The sequence below is a fragment of the Odocoileus virginianus genome, chromosome 7, assembly GCF_023699985.2.
Source record: "Odocoileus virginianus isolate 20LAN1187 ecotype Illinois chromosome 7, Ovbor_1.2, whole genome shotgun sequence".
In the NCBI taxonomy this organism is placed as follows: domain Eukaryota; kingdom Metazoa; phylum Chordata; class Mammalia; order Artiodactyla; family Cervidae; genus Odocoileus; species Odocoileus virginianus.
In genome coordinates this window covers 25,286,095-25,306,521 of record NC_069680.1, presented here as the reverse complement: position 1 = coordinate 25,306,521, position 20,427 = coordinate 25,286,095, and the positions used below count along the sequence as shown (strand labels likewise).

The window sequence follows — 20,427 nt, the reverse complement described above, 5'->3', positions numbered from 1 at the left end:
GTCTGGTGACAGCTTGCTTCCCTAGTTCACAGAAAGTGTCTTCTAGTTCACATTAGTGTCCCCCAGTGGCTGAGGGTCAAGAGAGCCCCCTGGGGTCTTACTTGTAAAGGTGTCAGTCCCATTCACGAGGGCTGCACCCTCACCACCTCCTCGTGACCTCACGCCGCGGATTAGGCGCAACATGTGACTTCTGGCCCCTCTGCCCTGGATGCCCAAGGATCTCTCCAGGCAAGAATTGGTGCTTTACTGGAGTGGGTTCCCACCGCCTTCCCCCGGGGGTCTTCACGACCCAGGGACTGAACCCGGGTACTCTTGCGTTGTAGGCAGATTCTTTGCCATCTGAGCTACCAGGGAAGCACCCCCCATGAATTCTGGGGGGGCGGGGGACACACAGTCAGCGTGTGGCAGGTGCCTGGCACAGGGCCCAGCACACTGCAGGCAATCATCAGATGTGGGGCTTCTTCCCTTCCGAGGTCCTTCCTGCTCTCCTTCTGGAATCTGAGCAGCAGTGAGTTTTCGAGCAAAGCTCAAGTAACTGGGTCAAAAGTGGTCAAGGTTGCCTGGTATTGAATATTTGGGAGGCTGGGGGACAGGTCTCCCAAGGTCAGGCAGTCAGTCCCTGGGCAGCTGTGTCCGGGAAGGGTAGCTGCCGGGGGCTTGGGCAGGTACGAAACGGTCCCAAAGGGTGAGCGCTATCCCTGGGAGGCTGTGTGAGGGCGAGGGGCATCTGAGGTGGTGACAGACAGTGGGAGAGAAAAGAGGATACAGAACAGAAGATAAATAGAAAGAAATCTAAACATTTCCCACCATGAAATTATGAAATCGCCATTTCTGACAATTTACTTGTGTGTAATAAAAACTATGTTCACACCAGGTCAACAAAGTGTGGATGAGATTTTATAACAGGAGGCTTTATTGGACAGAATCTCAATACATATTTTCCCCTGTAGGAACTCTCAATTCTCTCATAAAAATTTATTACAGCGTTTGCTATGTATGCACTAAACACAAGCCGTTGTAAACAGGGCAGGCAACACTGGCCTTGGAGCCTCCAATCCTGAGTCCCACTGTAACAGAAAACAACTGTTGGCAACTGTATTGCATGAAAGGTTAACAGCGCCACATGGGGAGGGCTTCTGGCAATTATTCTTAATGGAGCTATACTTCTGTTTAATAAATTAGGAGAAAATAAAGCTAAAACTCCGATGGAGACAAACACTACAGAGGACGGTAACATTTTGCTTCGTTTGTTTTATGTTCGGGTTGCAGCTGTTGGTGAACACTTGCCCATATGCACACCCGCAGGGAAGCAGAGTCACGTGGGCACACGGTGACGGGCACGTTTGGTCCAGCATAAGCACACAGATGTCCACCCCTTTTCCTGTAGGTCTGACTTCAGAGACAGAACATTGTACAGGAGCCAGGCATTTGCAGCTCCCTCTGTCCCCTTAAAATAAAATATCTTTAGTTTTTCTAAATCACAGTTTCCAAAAGTATTTTTGAAGCATCTAAAGATACAGTACATTTCCATGTGGAATGCTGAACTAGCTGGCACCTACCTTAGGTTTCCTGAGTACAGGCTCCCTTCTGTTCTCTGGACGCCCCCCACCCCCAAGCTATGGATAGTGTAAGTCCCCCCACCTCACTCTGCACAACCCCTGCCTCCTCCCAAATAAAGAAGTCTAGTAGCTCAGATGGTAAAGTATCTGCCTACAATGCAGGAGACCCGGGTTCGATCCCAGGGTGGGGAAGGCCCCCTGGAGAAGGGAAGGGCTACCCACTCTAGTGTTCTTGCCTGGAGAATTTCAAGGACAGAGGAGCCTGGTAGGTTACAGTCCAGGGGGAGTCACAGAGTCGGACACGACTGAGTGACTAACACACACATGAAAAGTGAAGGAAAGAAAAAAATTCAACTTGGGTGCACTCATAACTTGGAGCTACCAGGGTTCAAAGGGTAGCGTCTAACCAGTCTACTGCAGGAAGGTAGTGGCTCCCATTTGGACACGGGGTGGGATGAACCTGTCTGTGGGAGATGGCCATGCTCCATTAGGGAGGATGGGTGTTCAGACTAGGCAGTGGTTTTTAGTTGCTAAATCATGTCCAACTCTTTGCGACCCCATGGACTGTAGACCACCAGGCTCCTCTGTCTATGGGATTTTCCAGGCGAGAATACTGGAGTCGGTTGCCATTCCCTTCTCCAGGGGATCTTTCCCACCTGGGGATTGAACCTGGGTCTCCTGCATTGCAGGCAGAGCCACTGGGTAATAGGGTGGCTGAAATGTCCATTGGCATCCGCTCCACAGGACATCACGGCAGAGGGACAGATTTATGTCCTCCAAGGAGCTGCCTCACCACAACAGACAATGAACATCCAAATGGCAAAGGTCTGAATTCCTTCTCACAAACTAGCCTAAGAAAATACAGACTGGCCTATCCCAGTGTTTATAAAAATTGCCCATGTGGTAATGAGGGTTCGGCAAGGCAGCTCTTTTATTTGTCCCTGGGCTTGTGCGGTTTCCCCTGAAGAAATCCTGATGTAAAGTAGGATCCTGGCGACACACTGAACTCCTTAAATGTCCTTCAAATGTTCCACACTTGAGGAAGTATGTTTACACATTTGTAAAACAGGGTCGTTGAGATTTGGAAAGATTTCAACCTGCAAGGGAACTTAGCATTCGAATAGAGCATGGGCTTTGGTTATGGATAATCCAAGCAAAGATTTGGCATCCATGGCTTGAATGCTGGGCCATGGTGGACTGCGCCTCTGGGGGCTGGTTGTTTGGTATTTTAGGCAGGCAGGAGCCATCTCTCTGATCTGGCCATTGGGAAATTGACTGGCTCAGGCCAGTCAGTCAGTTGTGCACCATTGCGGTAGCATCTGATACTCCCTAAATACAGTCCCTATGAGTCATCTGGGGTATTTTGGAGGCCTTGATGACTCTAATCTGACTCTCATGAATCAGTGTGGGATTCTTGTCTCCAAGTACAGGTTTTAGACTCTTCAAAATGTGAACTTCAGTTTCTATTAAACACGTGCAGCCATGCTTCCCTGGTGGGTCAGTGGTAAAGAATCCACCTGTCAAGGCAGGATACATGGGTCCCAACCCTGATATGGGAAGATCCCACAAACTGTGGAGCAAGTAAGCCTGTGCTCCGCAAGTACTGAGCTTGTGCTCCAGGGCCTGGGAGTCACAACTACCGAGCTCATGTGCGGCAAGGACTGAAGCCTGTGTGCCTAGAGCCCATGCTCCACAACAAGGGAAGCTATTGCAATGAGAAGCCCGCACACCACAAGTGGAGAGAAGCCCCGCTCGCCACAGCTAGAGGAAAAAAGCCCTCAAAGCAAAGAAGACCCAGCACAGCCACAAATAAATAAATGAATATTAAATATGCAAATAAATAAACATTAAAAAACACACATGTGCAACCACTGTTCCACGCCAAGGAGTAAGATACTGACTATAGTCACTAGGCCTCCCAGAGAAAGGACACAGGAAATGCCCCCAAGTCAGTGTTCCTAAGAGCGCACATGCTCCAAAAGGCACGAACACAGTCTTTTCAGTCAAAAATGTAAATTATTTCAAAAGTCCCTTACATGTGAGTATATGTGGTAAACTATCACAAGGCTGGGAAAGACTGAGGGCAGGAGGAGAAAGCAGCAACAGAGGATGAGAGGGTTGGATGGCATCACTGACTCAATGGACATGAGGTTGAGCAAACTCCAGGAGATGGAGAAGGACAGGGAAGCCTGGCGTGCCGCAGTCTGTGGGGTCACAGAGTCGGGCACGACTGAGCCACTGAACAACAACATCACATTGCTAAGACTGGGTGGATGCATAATGCTGGGACGTCAGTGCTAAATACACATTCACATGACACACCACAAGAACAAATTCAACACCCCCCGCCCCGCCCCCAGAGATGGGTATGAGTGTGAAGGGTGGAAGGGTGGCCGAACTGTTACTTGGCACATGGGTAACTTTTGCAAATCTGGTTGTTTCTGCTGTGAATTCTTCCAGTTGTCCCCAGGGATCATGGGCCCTGCCCACGAGGACCCTGTGTCATTATGGAATGTGCACACACCCTTCTGAAGACATAGCTTCATTCCCACTCAGGTGTATTGTCAGCGGATGCACCCTGGTCAATGAGGTTGGTTTCCTAAGAATGAATCTTGCTCGGCCTCCCAATTCACTATATAACATGGATGCTCCACAAAAGAAGTGCAATGCATTCAGCACCTCCCACCCTCCCACCCACCCTTCCTTCCTTCCTTCCTTCTCTCTTTCTCTTTCTTCCTTCTCTTTTTCACCAGCTAAATCATGTGGATTTCCCCCCATGTCTTCTTTCTAAAAGAACTCTAATTTTGGAACTCCCAAGTTCAAGACCTCAACACCCTCCCCCGGGTCACAGATCACATGCACTCTGTCTCACCACCTCCTCAGCACACACCTGATCTCACTCCTGGACACACATCTAGCTCTCGTCCCACTAGACTGCACACCCGACGCGCTTCACGCCTCCCTCGTGTCTTGTCACACGATCTTCCCCAGTGCGGGTTCAGGCCCAATGTCACCACCTCTAGGAACCTTCCCGAGCCCTCGTTCCCCACTGTCAAGCACGTCAGCCCTCGCTCTGTGCCCCTAGCGCGGTGCACAGACCTCGAGGGCGGCCTCAGCCTCCGTCCTGTAGAGTAATCCCGGTCTCCCCAGAGCCCGACCCAGCTCAGGGCCAGACACACAGAGGGTGCTCTGTAAATGTCAGACTAGGAGGCGGGCATTCCTGCAGTGCTGGGCTGGAAGCCATGGCTGCCGTGGGCCGCTCTCCAGCCTCTCCAGAACTCGGCTTCCCTGGACCTTTGCAGACCACAGTGATCAGTCCAGGTCAGGCTGAGCGAAGCCTCGTCTCCTAGCCACGTTCCCCTCCTGATGCAGATTACCTGGGAAGGCAGGCATTTCCACTCATGGGGATTCCTCTCTCCTAGGTAGCTGGTTCCCAGAAATGCCCAGGGCCTGCTCCTTCGACCTGTATGTATGGAAGGAGGCCGAAAGACGGCTTTGACTTTGAGGCTGCATCTCAGCTGGAGAGGCAGGAGTGAGCCTGAAGTCCATCTCTTCCTTCCACCAGCAGGGCAAAGGCAGCTGGCCAGAGGTCAGGCCAACTCATTGAGGGCTTCATTCCAGATGCTGTGGATCTCTCAGGAAAGTAGTGGGAGCCCCAAATACATCCAGGACCTGTCTCCTCCCCCTGCCTGTGGTCCAAAGGACATGAGTAGATGCAAGGAATTTTTGGCACCTGATAAAACATCCTCATTAAAATCATAGGTAAACTAGTGGATGCTGAATTGGGGTAAATTTTAAATATGCACAGCCTGTGGTCCCCCCCAACCCACAGGGTCACAGTACACTCCTGCAAAGACATCATCCATGGGCACCTAAGTATGTAAAAGGACAGAACCAGGACCTGGACATGGCCTGGTCTTTCCATCCTCTCTCAGAAAGAAAGGCATCATGAGAAAGGAAACTGATTTCACAAACATGAGGACAGAGGTTTATTGCTCACGGTGACAGAAGGCTAAGCTGAGTCCTAGAAGGAAGGTCCAGTTGGTGTGAGAAGAATCAAAGCAACTTCCCCTCCTCCCCCGCCGCCGTGACATCTCTGGAAAAGCAGGCAGGCTCTCAGGGAAACATCTTTGGGGGGTCGGCTGACCATAAGACACAGAAACCCCCAAAGCCATGACCCTCACCCCTCAGAGGTCCCAGGGCTCTGAAATCCCCTCCTTCAAGAAGCAGCATAAAGAAAAGCTGGAGTCGCAGAGTGACTGAGAAAGCCATCGTGGGTGGAGTTTAAACCTACAAGTTCAGAGCATGTTGGGCTAGGAACTGAGCCCTGTAGTGTGGGTTTAGGATCTGAGATCCTCTCCATTCTAGGCTCTGTTCTCCGGCTTCTTAAAACGCTTTCACACCGAGCCCAGCTCTCCAACAGCACTCAGGCCTTCAACATCAAGCCATCCGCTGGGCTGCTGTCAAGGAAGTCATCCCAGGCCCTTGACAGAGATGCTGATCTGGACCTTCCTAAGTGTTTTACCTGAGAAATCCATGTGACATTTGATAAATTACCAAATGAGGTAGATAATTCTCTTGGGAATAATGAAGCCGGGGAAATTTTATAGACTGTATATAGATGAATATAAACATTTATCTAAAAGTAATCCTAGCAGAGTTGGTGGGTGTTGATCACTAATGAAGTGATTTTCTTCCCACTTCTCCTTGGGTTTTGATACCTGTGTCCTAATAATAATGAAAATCCCCAATCAGCTGGCATATTTGGGGGACTGTCACCATGATGCCAAAACAACTGGTTCTGTTGGTTTATTGGCAGTCCTAAGGTTTAGTATAAATTACAAAATGCCTCTTCTCAAGATATGTGACATTATAGGTGACAGATCTTATTTTTTAGCTAAAGAAGAGGTGAAAGGGATCAAGTTGCTTCTGGGAGTATAATTTGTTGCTTGCACAGAGCAAGCAGGAAGAGAAGTTGACAGTTATTCCTCCAACCTGACATTGACGAAAACTTACTTGATTGTTTGAATCTGACTATTGACCTCAGCCACTGGGTCACTACTCCTCCGCTGCCCAAAGAGTATCTGTGTGAAAGAGAGGCGGTCAGATTCAGTGGTGCATATTTTCCTGGCTCTTTGCTTGTCTTCAACCTTACTGATGCTTTCGGGGTTGGGAGAGCGAAGAGGGAACAGCTGCTTGATGCTAGGAAAGCGCAACAAAAGTGAGTATCTGTTGTGATTCAAACCAGAGGGGCCAAATGTGCGCTGAACCAGAGCAATTTTGCTTCAGTAGCACACAAAGTCCTGTATGGGCAGTGATGCGCTGGGAGATGTTTAGCAATGAGTTTTCAGTGGAGAAAAGGGCCTGGTTTGTAGCCTTTGCTGACTTTCACGCTATAAATATGCCCATCACGGCTGATTTCAAGCTACCAGGGTGATGTCCCAGAACACAGAATCGGGAAGGGCTGTGAGCCACTAGCTCCTCTAAGCAGGTGTGAGTATACCTCCAGCTGCGGTGGAGAGGCATCAAGGCTTCCAAGGCTACGTCGGTCTCCATGGAAACTTAGAAAGGAGACAGGAGTAGGCCAGGCTCAGTGATTTGTTTTCTAAATGAGGAGCTAAGGTCAGTAAGATGCCCTTTTTTCAAACATGCACACACTTGGCTATTTTTTCGATACTGGGGCCACTCGGCAGTGAAAAGCATCAGGTTTTTCCTGGCTGGCCCCTGTGGAACGGGGTCCTCCTTTCTACGTCTCCAAAGTCAGGCCGTGCCCAGAAAAGGAAGGGGAGAAGGAGCCTTCTGAGCCTTCTGCTCCCATCCTTTCCACCCTGGAGGAACCACTTGTTAGAGTGAAGGATGGAAAAATAACCGCTCTTAGCATGCACACGTCATTCGAAAAGGTAAAAAGACAAATGGGCAGAAAGCCTGGACGCCTCATCTTGTTTCTATGAAAGCAAGATGGCGGCTGCTAGTGGCTCGGCACAGTTTTCCGAGTTACGGTTTTCGGTAAAAATTTCACTCTCCGATCATGGGCCCAGGGCACTTTCTGGATCACCTTGGGAAACCTCTACTGTCTGTTCATGACTTACAGAAACTAAGATATTGAACCCTAGGGATAATGGAACTAAGTGCCTTAAAGTCAGGCTAAAAACCTGGTAAGGTCAGTTCTTCTCCAATCACCTCAAAGAACATGCTGGACAAGACATGTGAGACAAGGTGAAATGCTTCCTGCGAATTCAAGTCACAGACCAGGGTTTGGGGACCTGCCAGGCACGTTCCTCCATCTTCTTGGCTCCAATAGTTATGACATGTGAATCAGAAGAAGATGACTTCGGGTCAGACTTCAAAGAACATTATTATATGTAGTGCCTGCCTATTGAAAACCATTTTCATGCTAAGGTTGTCTACACACACACACGTTAGCTTTGGGGCAGGGGGAGGGAAGAAAGAGAGAAAAGTTGAATCCAATATAACCATGTCTAACGCAGCTTGTCAGCCACAGTTGGGTAACACTGGCTGTCAAACATTTTCCCCTTGGGCTTGGGGGCCAAGGTCCCAGCTGAGCATAGCTGAGTTAGTACCAGCTGAATAATATTTGGATTAAAGCAGCCACCACTGCATGTGGCCATGCTAGACGTGGGGCAAACGGCCACTGCCAACCTCGCTCTCGGGGTGACTGATGCCCCACGGAGGTCACCACTTTTCAGCATGAAGCCCAACGGTCCCAGGGTTAGCAAGCAGGTGGACACCATGCTTCCCCACCTTCCACCAGCACTGTGTGTCCTTGATCATGACCGCACTGGGAGCGACTCCTGGGGAGTCTCTGCTGAGTCTCGGAGCTCAAAGGAGCTTCTCAGAAAGAAAAGCGAGAGCACACAGCACGTGCCTTGGTCATCCTTTGGTGATAAACGGGCAGTTCAACGTCTGCCCTGCAGGCACCAGGAACCAGGCTTCAGAGCCGCCCCAAGCCAAGGGTCCAGCATCCCTAGGCTTGGAGGTGGCGGCGGCTGGCCGTGTCCACCCAGGCGACCCGAGCCCCGCCCTTCCCTTCTTCTCACCAGCCGCCTCCTTCCAAGCTCTCCAGCGGAGCAACGTGCTTCACTCGGAGACCGGCAGAATGTTCTGGCTGTGGGAGTCCCGGGTGAGGCCGGAGGAGCGGAGCGATCGCCGGTGGAGGACCCTGTTGAGGATCTCCTTGCAGCTCTTGCGGTACTGGTGTCGCAGTAAGGAGTACACGAAGGGGTCGGACGCGGCCTTGCTGTAGGCCAAGCACTTGGACAGCACCCCCCAGTGGGCGCTGATGGGTACTGCAGAAGACAGCTCCACCAGCCTGTGGACAGAGACCGGGAGGACGCTGGGTTATCACAGCACAGCCGGGCGATGCCCGCGCTCCCGCCTGAGCCCCCGACCCCAGCTTCCGGTCGGAGCTTCGGAGTCTCTGAGGCTGCCTCCTCCAGTCACAAGGACAACAGCAGTAGCATCCATTACCAATGGTGGCCACTCACCAGGCACTTCTTTTAGGCCAGGTACTGTGCTAGTGATACATATTACACCCGATTTCATGGAACCCTGGAAGTTTAGACATCTCCATTTTACAGGTGAGGAAATCGACATCCAAGGACGTTATGTACTTTGCCAGGAAGCTGTAAAGGCGGGATTTGAACTCAGGTCTGTCTGATTCGGAACCCAAACTGATCTGAGAAACGCACTTAAGAGTTTCATTGCATCCTGGCCACTGGCTCTAACTCTCCTGCTGACTTGTTCTGTGACCCTGGGCAAGTCATTTGCATTCCTGGGGCCTGAATGTTTTATATGAAAAGTGAGAAGCCAGATAAGCTCATCTCTATGATCACTGCAGCCAGAATAGATGGATTCTTTGCTTCAGAAAATCCTAGCTCTGCCTTCCAAGGGAGGTTGCCTAGGAGGAAGGGCTGAAAACAGTTTTCCAAATATTCGGCAAAGCTCAAAGTATGTCTCATAGCAGGGAAGAATCTGATGGTGAGAAAGGCTTCTTCCAGGGCTGGGATCTGGGGGGCCCTGGCAATAGCAGCAGTAGATGCCCTAAAGTGACTTTATTCTTTAGAAGGAGGTGAGGGAAAAGGCGGCTTCTGTGTCAAAGGGGCTCCGTTCTGAGACCCATCCAACAACTCCATTCAACAGTGCTAAGGCCACGCCGTGAGGGAGTGACACTCCTCTATGTAAGTGGAAAGAAAGTAAACTTGTCAGTCGCTCAGTCGTGTCCGACTCTTTTCAACCCTATGGACTGTAGCCTGCCCAGCAGAGTGTCCATGGAATTCTCCAGGCAAGAATACTGGAGTGGGGTAACCATTCCCTTCTCCAGGGGATCTTCCCGACTCAGAGATCAAACTGAAGTCTCCTACATTTCAGGCAGATTCTTTACCATCTGAGCCACCAGGGAATTCCCTCCAAATCAAGCCATTAATTCTTTTCTCCCAAATGCATCCAGAACCTTCGGCTAAATTTCGACATTAACCAGCATTAATATAAGGTACGAAAGGCCACAGAGCTGGGAGGGAGCTTGGAAATTATCAATTACCCTCTGCCCACCCACTGTCAAATGAATAAATAGGCCCAGAGAGGGAAAGAGGTTGCCCAACATCACACAGCAAGTCTGTGATGGAGGAAGATCCACGAACTGTGCTCAGACTGGGATCTGGCATCTGTATCCTACCTGGGAGGCGGGGTGAGGGAGGGGTCTTCAGGATGGAAGGCAGGGCGGCTCTCAGCATGGAGGGCTGCCCTGGTGAGAACCCAGGTACTGAAAACACCCAGCTTGGGCTGCAACCCTGTGCTGCCAACTCAAGTGATTTTCCTGAAGGCTTCTTTGGGTTTATGTCATGCGGATGAGCTCATGAAAGGAAGGAGGAGGAAGGAAGCTGATGGGGTGACATTCCCTGTTGCAACGATCCCCTTTTTGAACAGGTCCTTGATGTCTCCATTCTGAGGCCCTTCTATTGGCATCCTGTTTCCAGCACCACTATCTGCCCTTGCCCTCCTACCCCGAGGGGGAATGTGGCCACGGTTCTGCTCCTCTCCTTGGGAGTCTGAATGGGGGAAAAAATGGAGCTGTTGGCATTTGGGAAATCTGTACTTTTAAGAAATCTACATTGGGAAGTGATGAGTATAAAGGAACCAAAACCCCTGAGTCTAGAATTCACACCTAATAATAACAATGAAATAGCGGAATGCCAACACATTGTCGCTATGTGATGCCAAATTGCTTTTCCAAAATGTCTAGTCTCCTCCATATAGATAAATTCAGTCTGAGCATTTGAGCTCTCTTAAGAGGACTTATTAAGAGTCAAATAGCAGCTCTCTTAAGAGGACTTGTTAAGAGTCAAATAGCATCAAACCATCCAGCAAGATAAAAATTATTATTTGCAGATTCTGTAGATTTCACAGAATAAAATTTTTGAGGACAATTTAAAGTTTCACCATTCAGATAATTAAGAGGCAAAACCTATTGCATTTGCTTCTCAGAGATTTTATGTCCAGTCTGAACATGCCTGCCTGGCTCAACAATAACAGCTCCCAGTTGAGTATCTCCTTCGGGCCAAATATGAGATGTGCACACGCTCTAATCCTGCAGTTATCCTCTGCAGAAGGCGTGTCATTTGTCCCACTTTACAGATGAGGAAATCAAGGCTCAGAGTGACTGTGCAACAAGCCAGCAACAAGCCAGCATCTCCTCAATGGGAAGCCCAGTTGCATCTAACTGCAGCCCACGTCTTGCCTGGGTACCATACTGGGATTCAAATCTCTGCATCGCTGGTTGGACAGGGTGAGTTCTGGGGTCCCTCCCAGCCCTGAGAACTCCCTTTCCGTGAAGTTGCTCTGTGCTACCCAGCACTCCTGTCACCCCTGTCCACCGTGCACAGGACTTCTATTCCAAAAAGCCAGCGTCTGGCCTTCACAAGGCCTCCAGGCAAAGGGATGCTTCAGATCAGCCTGGGCCTGGGCACTGCTCCCACGGGGCCCCCGGGCCAGGGTGAACCTAGGAGGCTCTTTTCTGTGACTGGATGTGGCTGCCTGACCTGCTTTCTGATTTTCCTGTGCATGGGGATCCCCCTGCCATGTGCCCACCATGGCTGGCTTTGTTCTGTTCCATCTCTGACAGTTCCAAGTCCCTACTGCTTTAGGGGCCTGGGCAGGGGCAGGTGTTTCTGTGATGCTATAATTGCTTCTTTCTAACTTCATATCTGGGCAGAGGATGGCCATGTGGTCCCCTCCAGATGACCTTTGAGAAAGGGAATGCTCCAGCCTGTCTTCCCATGCCAGACCCAGCCACCTCCTCTGAACACCCTCCCCTCCAGGAAAGGGACATTATTATTCCGATCAGTCACAGCTTCCTCGTGAGCAGGGTCACCGTGTGCTCAAAGTGGCCTGCCACGCTCTGCCTCTCCTCTGCCGCTGCACATGATGGATTATTGAGCTCCCCTGTCCTGCCCCTGCCTGCAGGTCTGACCCAAGAGCCCTGAGTTCAGGGGTTATTGGCTCAGGTGTTAGTTAATTAAGGGACACTTGGTTTCCTTTCTCCCTAGCCCCTGTTGTAGGTTGAACTATGTCTCCCCAAATTCATAGGCTGAAGTCATAACTCTCAACACCTCAACTGCTGCTGCTGCTGCTAAGTCGCTTCAGTCGTGTCCAACTCTGTGTGACCCCATAGAGGGCAGCCCACCAGGCTCCGCCGTCCCTGGGATTCTCCAGGCAAGAATACTGGAGTGGGTTGCCATTTTCTTCTCCAATGCATGCATGCATGCTAAGTTGCTTCAGTCACATCTGACTCTGTGAGATCCCATAGACGGCAGCCCACCAGGCTCCTCTGTCCACAGGATTCTCTAGGCAAGCATACTGGAGTGGGTTGTCATTTCCTTCTCCAAGCAACACCTCAGAGTGGAACCTTATTTGGAACCAGGTTTTTTGCAGGTGTAATCGGTAAAGATGAAGTCCTGCTGAAGAAGGGCAGGCCCCTAAGCCCATGTGATGACCGTGTCCTTACAAAAGGGGGGAATACGGGCACAGATGCATGCAGAGAGAATGCCACAAGATGAAGGCAGAGATGGGGTGATGCTTATGAAGCCAAGCGACACTAAAGATGGCATGTAAACCATCAGAAACTCCAGGGGGCTGGCGGGGAGGCCTGGAAGAGCCTCCCTGGCAGCCTCGGAAGGACCCGCCTGGTCGACGCCTTGATCCTGAACTTCCAGCCTCTAACTGAAGCCGCACAGTTCTACTGTTGAAGCCGCTCAAGGAGCAGCAGCTAGCTACAGCAGCAGGGCTGGGAAACAGACCTACGTCCACTGAGGAGCCTGTGTGTGTGCAGAGGGTGTTAGGCAGATCTGGTTGTTCATGGGCCCTGGTCATAACACCCGCATGGCGCCAAGCCCTTTGGAGCTCCTGGAGCCCATGGGCACCGAGGGTCGACTCTGCGATCAGCAGAGGTCAGCAGCCCCCAGAGCAGGGCACTGTCCCTTCCTTCCCCTCCAGGAAGCAGGGTTTTATTCCCCCACAAGCAGGGCTCCCTGCCCCCTGCCCCCACTGTCCATTAAGCACCAAGGTGACTTTCCAGGTCCCGTCTGAGGTGTGTGCCCGAGTAAACTCTGCCATCGGGCAGTGTGCCGGGGCAACATTTACGCTTCTGTGCTTTGACTGCACATGTGCCTGTCCTGGACAACCTTGCCACAGCTCCCCCGAGGAGCCCTTGGGCTCAGCGCACACAGGCTGGGCAGCCGGTCAGGCTGGGGACTGAGGGGGAGGGGAAGTCAGGAGACCACTTTCCTGAACATCTCAGGTGGCTCAGAGATGGCTGTGAGCCCTTGGGGGTACCGGGGCACAGCCTGGCTGGGGTGGGAGCTGTGAGATGCTGCAGGGTGTCGCTGCTGCCAAGTCAGAAGCTGAGCGTGGAGACGGGTGTTTATCTGACTCAAGGTGACCCAGAGTAGACACCCGTGGTCCTGGCCTACCTGCCTGTCCCCACCTCTGGACCCTCTTTGCTCTGTATTTGTTCTGGGGGACCCCTCCAGGGAGCAGCTCCCCTCTCTGAGCACAAGGCCCTCTGATCCGGGTCCCAGGGAGGTCTCTGGGCTGGCTGTCACAGCAGAGGGCTGACAGTCGGGAAGCCGCCCCCTCCGCCTTCACCCACAGGGACCTCTCACCCCACCCGGCAGCCTGGCCACCCTGGTCCCGGGAGGAGGATGGAGGTACCCTTGCCAGGACTCCCGGGCAGTCTCCAACCTACCCCCTCCTGGGGAAACCAGTGTCTCAGCTCTGGCTGTCAATAGCAATCTGCAAAGAAACTAAATTCTTCGGGAGAGAACAAGACCAGTGACACCAGTAATCCCAGGCCCAGCTCCTCCTCTGGGTCCTCAGAGGCTCAGAGCTTTGACAGCTGCTTTCACAAACATGGTCCCAAGCTCCCCTGGCAGCGTCCCTTGCCCTTCACACGACAGGGCGGGACCTGAGGCAGAGTGACAGGCCGCGGCCACGTGGCCTGGGCATGGGAGAGCCAGGACTGAGCCCTGGACTGTGGGTGCCAGGCGGCACCTCCCAGTTCCTTGAGTCGGTACTAGGGTGCAGCAAGGGCCTTCACTTTCAACCCTTGAATTTAAAGTGGTAAATTGGTGCCCCCTCTTCACACCTCCATCGTATCTCCCACACATGCACTCACACACACATTCACACATGCACACACATGCACACACATGCACACTCTGTGCACCAGTACAACACGAGCCACAGAACATCCTTTGGGAAGCAATCCCTATGTCTTTGAAAGACATCTGGGGAATATAGTCTGTGTATGTGAAGATATTTAAGTAACAAGCTAGGCTTCCCTGGTGGCTCAGCTGGTAAAGAATCTGCCTGCAATGCAAGAGATCCAGTCCCTGGGTTCGGAAGATCCCCTGGAGAAGGAAATGGCAACCCACTCCACTACTCTTACTTGGGAAATCCCATGGACAGAGGAGCCTCACGGGCTACAGTCTACGGAGTTGGAAAAGAGTTGGACACGACTAAACAACAAGCTGAGCTTTAAATGTTCATGAGACATTAGCATGGAAAAGGCCTTTGATTAATAGAATATTAACACTGGGCACATTAAAGCCGTCTGCTGTCATAATTCCATGACTCTGAAAAGCCACAGTAATGCTGCTGTCAGATCCACAAAGGCCTCGGAGCCCCACTCTGATGATCTGGGACAATCATAATTACTTGTAAGCACATATCGCTGGGGAGATGATAGCCTTACAAATGCTTCTAGAAAGTGCATGCCAATTCAGGAAAGTGTAATTCGAACTTCTGGATGAGAATCTGTTGCAGGTCCTCACACTCTGCTCACACACTCTGCAAAGGGCCAGACTTGACCCACTAGGGCTTTTGGTATAAGTGTGTGAACAGAATGCAGTGACCCCTATTAAGAGTAAGGGTGGGGGGACTTCCCTGGTGGTCCAGTGGTTAAGAATCTGCCTTCCAATGCAGGGGACGTGGGTTTGATCCCTGGCTGGGGAACCAAGATCCCACATCCCATGCCTTAGGGCAACTAAGCCCACGTGCTGCACCTACTGAGACCACACATTGCAACTAGAGAGTCCACACGCTGCAACGAAAGATCCTGTGCGCCACAACTAACGCCCGACGCAGCCAGACAAATAAAAAGAGTGAGGGTGGAGGTTTCCAACGCATTCCTCTGTCATCTGACATGCCCCAAAATGCAGGTGCAAGGGGCTTTTTGGTTGGTTGGTGCAATGCGGGAATCTGAGAGGTATGCATGCATGGTCAGCGTTGGGCCACCCAAGTCTGCCTGTGACTCCATCTGCCAGCAGTGATGGCCTCCGGGCCCAACTCCAGGTCCACACAAGCCGCTGTCAGCCTGGTGGGAGGTCAGAGGTGACTCCATGCAAACACTGCTGCTTCTAGTGAAAGAACTCACTCACCTACCTGCTTTAACCCACAGGAGTCTGGATACTATGTTCAGGTTCATGCCAAGATGCCTGGGCCTAGGAAGTTGAATCAAAAGCCTGCAGACAAACATTTCCATATTTTCAGTGCCTGGTCCCCAGGCTTTGGAGATGTAAATGGTCGCAGGGCTAAATTTTTGCCAACAGGCCTGGCACTGGCCTTGAACCCTTGGATCTGCCAGTTGCTACTGCTATGGCCATGGGCCACTCATCTCACCTCGTTGACCCTCAGTAAATGGGGATTCTAGCACTCACCTTGAAGGCGAGCTGTACAGAGTAGAATCAGGTAGGTTCTGGTATATCCTGGCTGCACTATAGGTGCTGAATAAGTGATAGGTATGGTTATGAAGGGCCTTCCCAGGTGACTGCTAATGGTAAAGAAACTGCCTGTCAATGCAGGAGACATAATAGACGAGGGTTCAATACCTGGATCAAGAAGATCCCCTGGAATAGGAGATGGAACCCACTCCAGTATTCTTGCCTGGAGAGTCCCATGGACAGAGGGCTACAATCTATAGGGTCACAAAGAGTAAGACACGACTGAAGTGACTTAGCACGCACGCATGGTTATAGAGACTCCACATCCTCCAATAAGGGAAGTCAGAGAATCTATTTGAAGACTTCAGTGGTTCTTAACCCAAGAATGGTGCTTCCATCAGATAACTGACCTGAGACAGTTATCAGGCAGATGTGGACAGACTGGGGATAAGGAGAAGGAACCCCCTGCCCACCAGCTGGACCTTCCTGATCAGCTCAAATTGGGGGCAGATGTCACAGCACAAGCTTCTTCTCTTTCTTGATGTTCTGATTCTGCTAGCCCCAGTGTTTCCCATGGCTGATCTAACATCAACCCACAGGCTTGCCCATGTCTCCACCCATAATATCCGAGGGGGAGAAGTAGCAAGGCAGGCTGCATAGACGGAGGTGTCCTTGTGGAGTTACCGGAAATAGTAGTATCTGTACTGACGGCTCAATGAGAGGTTTAAGTACCACTCGAGCACCTTGATCTTAATCCTCACAGAAGTTGCAGCTTTGTGGTTCTGAGTGGGTCATGGCACCAAGTGTCTTCCTACATCCTCTGGGAGGAAGGAGACACCTCCATGTGGTGCAAGGGGCCCCACGGGTGGGCTTTGGCTCCAGGCAGACCCTGGCTGGAACCCTGGCCGAGTCACTCACAGGATTGGCCTCAGAATCCATCTCAACAAATGTGCTGGCTTGCTACATGCAGTGGATCCCAGTTGGCCTGCAATCAGCTCACTCTCCCTGGATGAGCAGCTGCTAGAGAAACTACCATTTCCATAACCCATGGCTCTAGGTCTTCCATGGGGAATCATCTCCCACAAGAAATTAAATTCTCAACTACCTTTCCAGAACAGAACCTGACTTCACTTCTGAGACCAAGGCGATTGTGTCCACACTTGGAAACCAGCTTGGGAAGAATAGGAGAAGAATCAACTATCACCAAAAATATGAGCGGTCCTGATTCCGGTGCTGGGGATAGTGGTGGGTACACTATGAGGAAGGCCTTGCATGGGTTATTTTATGCATTCCTTCCTAGAGTCTGACTTCTCCCCACAATGAGTGTGCAGTTCTCAGCCCTGACTCAATGTAAGATGGGAGAGTTTGGGTCCAGCTCCTTGGAGGTGGGAGTCAGAGCAAATTCTGCCCCACCCCCAGTCTACCCCACCTCACCTGTTTTAGCAGTTCCACCGCCCTGGCATTGGAGGTGTAGGTCGGGTGTGACCCTGGACGTACCCAGCATACACCTGGAGCCCCCAAGGTCCCCTGCATGTGATGAGCAAGTTCACACATGCCCCTCTGCCTGGGGTGTGCCTGGGGCCCCTGCTACCGCAAAGACTAGGCCCCTTGTGGGACTCTGTCTTCAATCATGGAAGGGGAGTGGCAGTAGGGCGTGGGCAGGGGAAGGTGGTTTCAAGATGGGTGTCATTTCAAGAGGATTAGCCACAAAGATCTGCCAGCCACAAAGTCCCTCCCCATCACCCTGTCTTGGGACCTGACATCCCCTCATTCAGACCCTTGGAGGACTCCTGCCTTGATGCACTTGATCCACAGAGGAAGCCACTGATTCAGCCACTGTTTATTCTTGCCCGTCTAGACGCCGCACCGAACAGGGTGCTGGACAGGGGAGGAGGGGAGGGAGGGCGTCTGAGCGCTCTGGGAGCACGGCCAGAAGGACCATCCCAGGAACCAAAGTGCTCCTGCTCAGAAAAGAACAATCGAGAGAGGTCAAGCTCCCTGGTGGCTCAGAGGATAAAGCGTCTGCCTGCAATGCAGGAGACCCGGGTTCGATCCCTGGGTCAGGAACATCCCCTAGAGAAGGAAATGGCAACCCACTCCAGTCTTCTTGCCTGGAAAATTCCACGGATGGAGGAGCCTGGTGGGCTACAGTCCATGGGGTTGCAAAGAGTCAGACACGACTGAGCGACTTCACTTTTTTCAGAAGTCAAGGGGAAGAGGGAGCTGGGAGTAAGAACATGGGCATGCCTGGACCCCAGATTCTCTGACTGGAGGCCAGCTCTATCCGACAGAAAGAGAAGGGTGAACCACAGGTGTGAAAAGAAACATGTGAAGTTAATGTTAATTACAAACCCTATTTAATTCAATATATTCAAGATTTCACTATGGAATCAACATGAAAAGTTTATATTATACATATATTGGTGGTTTAGTAGCTGGTCCTGTCCGACTCTGGCTACCCCGTGGACTGTAGCCCACCAGGCTCTTCTGTTCATGGGATTTTTCAGGCAAGAATACTGGAGTGGGATGCCATTTCCTTCTCCAGGGGATCTTCCCAACCCAGGGATAGAACCTGCGTATCCTGCATTGCAGGCAGATTCTTGGCTGCTGAGCTACCAGGAATCTCATATATACATATGTGTGTGTAGTCGTGCTAAGTCTTGGAAACCCAGGATGCATGTCATACCTACGGCGCATCTCACTTTGGACAAGTCATGTTCAAGTATTTCAGTGGGACCCGTGGCTAGTGGCTCCCCTGTGGGGCTCTAGACCTGGCCCACACTGTCCCTTCTGCTGGGACTGTCCCCCTGCATAGCCACGCCCACTTCACTCACTCCTGCCTCAGAAGTCTGAGACGTTTCTGGATCAGATGCTGTGTCGTGCTGGTCCATCCAGGTGGGAGGGCCATATCTACAGGGTCACACGCCCCTCACAGGGGGTCTCCTGCAGAACCTCACCAGGCCATGCCTCCCCTAAAGGGTCTCCTTCAGGCTCCGCACAGGAAAGGTGCTGGGGAAACATGCGTCAAAATGAAATGATGGTATATGTTTTCATGTTTTGGTTTTTCCGGTACTCATGTATGGATGTGAGAGTTGGACTCTAAAGAAAGCTGAGTGCCAAAGAATTGATGCTTTTGAACTGTGGTGTTGGGGGAGACTCTTGAGAGTCCCTTGTACTGCAAGGAGATGTAACCAATCCAACCTAAAGGAAATCAGTCCTGAATATTCATTGGAAGGACTGATGCTGAAGCTCAAACTCCAATACTTTGGCCACCTGATGTGAAGAACTGACTCATCTGAAAAGACTCTGATGCTGGGAAAGATTGAAGGCGGGAGAAGGGGACGACAGAGGATGAGAAGGTTGGATGGCATCACCGACTCGATGGACATGAGTGTGAGTAAGCTCTGGGAGTTGATGATGGACCAGGAGGCCTGGCGTGCTGCAGTCCATGGGGTCACAAAGAGTCAGACACAACTGGGTGACTGAACTGAACTTGCATGTTTTCTGAGCTTGGTTTAGGATGGTTCCTTCGCGCACACCAGAAAGTCAAGGCAGTGGCTGGATGGGGAGGTGGCACTGGGGGCGGGGAGGGTTTCGCAGGGTTTCCTAAGCATCGCTTTTCCTCCCCTGTAAGTTGCCATCTGTCCCCACAAAAGATGAACAGTTTTGTGAGTGTTTTTTAAAAGTCCAAATGCACCATGTCCATTTGGAGAGAACATATTGAGTTGTGAACCAACCGTCAATTTCACTGAAACAGTTTTTTTTTTTTTTTTTTTTTTCTGGGCACCATTAGAGGGAAGCGAGCTATAATCAGAAAAAAGGAAAATTTTGTGGGGAAATGCGATTAAGCCAGGGAAAATCCAATATCTTAAATTTGGAGTTGAATTACTTTTTGTCCTCTGAGGGTTCAAGTTCACCTCATTAGCCCGCAAGTCCCCTTTACTGTGGGAGCTAAGAGAAGGGGTGTCTACATGCCCTCCCTTCCTGATTCATCTCTCCTCCCTCTATCTAGGCCCCTTTAGTTCACACACCAGCCAGTCCCAGGCCAGGCACCGTGGCTGGTGTGGTATGCAGGGGAGGGAGGGTGGATGCATCCAGACCAAGCCCGTGACACACGCACGCTCCCCAGGCATGAAGCCCTTGAACGCTTACAACAATCCTAAGGGGCAGGCACTGCTCACTTCTGGTTTATAGACGACAGGCTGGAAGCTCAGAGAGGCAATATCACTGGCTCAAGGTCACACAGCTAGCAGGAAGTAGAGGAGCTGGAATTTGAACTTCAGAGCCCAGGCGGACAAACTCAGCAGCCCACCCTCGGAGAGCAACTGAAACCCACTCTCCTGTGTTCTGCCTGGGCTTCGTCTCCCACAGAAACCCGCATCTCTGCAAGTTCTGACATCCTGGCTAGACATGGCAGACCTACACCAGGGGCTCCCACCCAGGGGTGGTTCTGGTCCCCAGGTTGCCTAGATCTGTCAGTGTCTGGAGACATTTCTAGTTGTCAAAACTCGGAGCAGGAGGGAAGAGGTGCTGCTGGTGTGCAGTGGTAGCTGACAGAGGGGCTGCCAACATCTCATGATGCACAGGTCACCCCCACACAGAACACAGACTGTCAGGAGTGCTGAGGTCTAGTG

The 20,427-nt window shown here is 51.4% G+C and overlaps 1 protein-coding gene across 2 annotated transcripts in view; it reads right to left on the bottom strand.

Annotated features, from left to right (window-relative positions):
- GPR26 (G protein-coupled receptor 26) overlaps positions 1–20,427 on the bottom strand; it is a 33,996-nt gene that overhangs the window by 1,116 nt on the left and 12,453 nt on the right. Inside the window, exon 3 of one of the 2 annotated variants that reach the window (XM_070470376.1) lies at positions 8,618–8,889. In XM_070470376.1, coding sequence (XP_070326477.1) covers positions 8,658–8,889 — 232 coding nt within the window. In that variant the 3' untranslated portion in view covers positions 8,618–8,657. Of the gene's footprint in view, positions 1–890; positions 8,890–20,427 lie in introns of those variants that run through there. The other variant, XM_070470375.1, reaches the window with a different exon arrangement.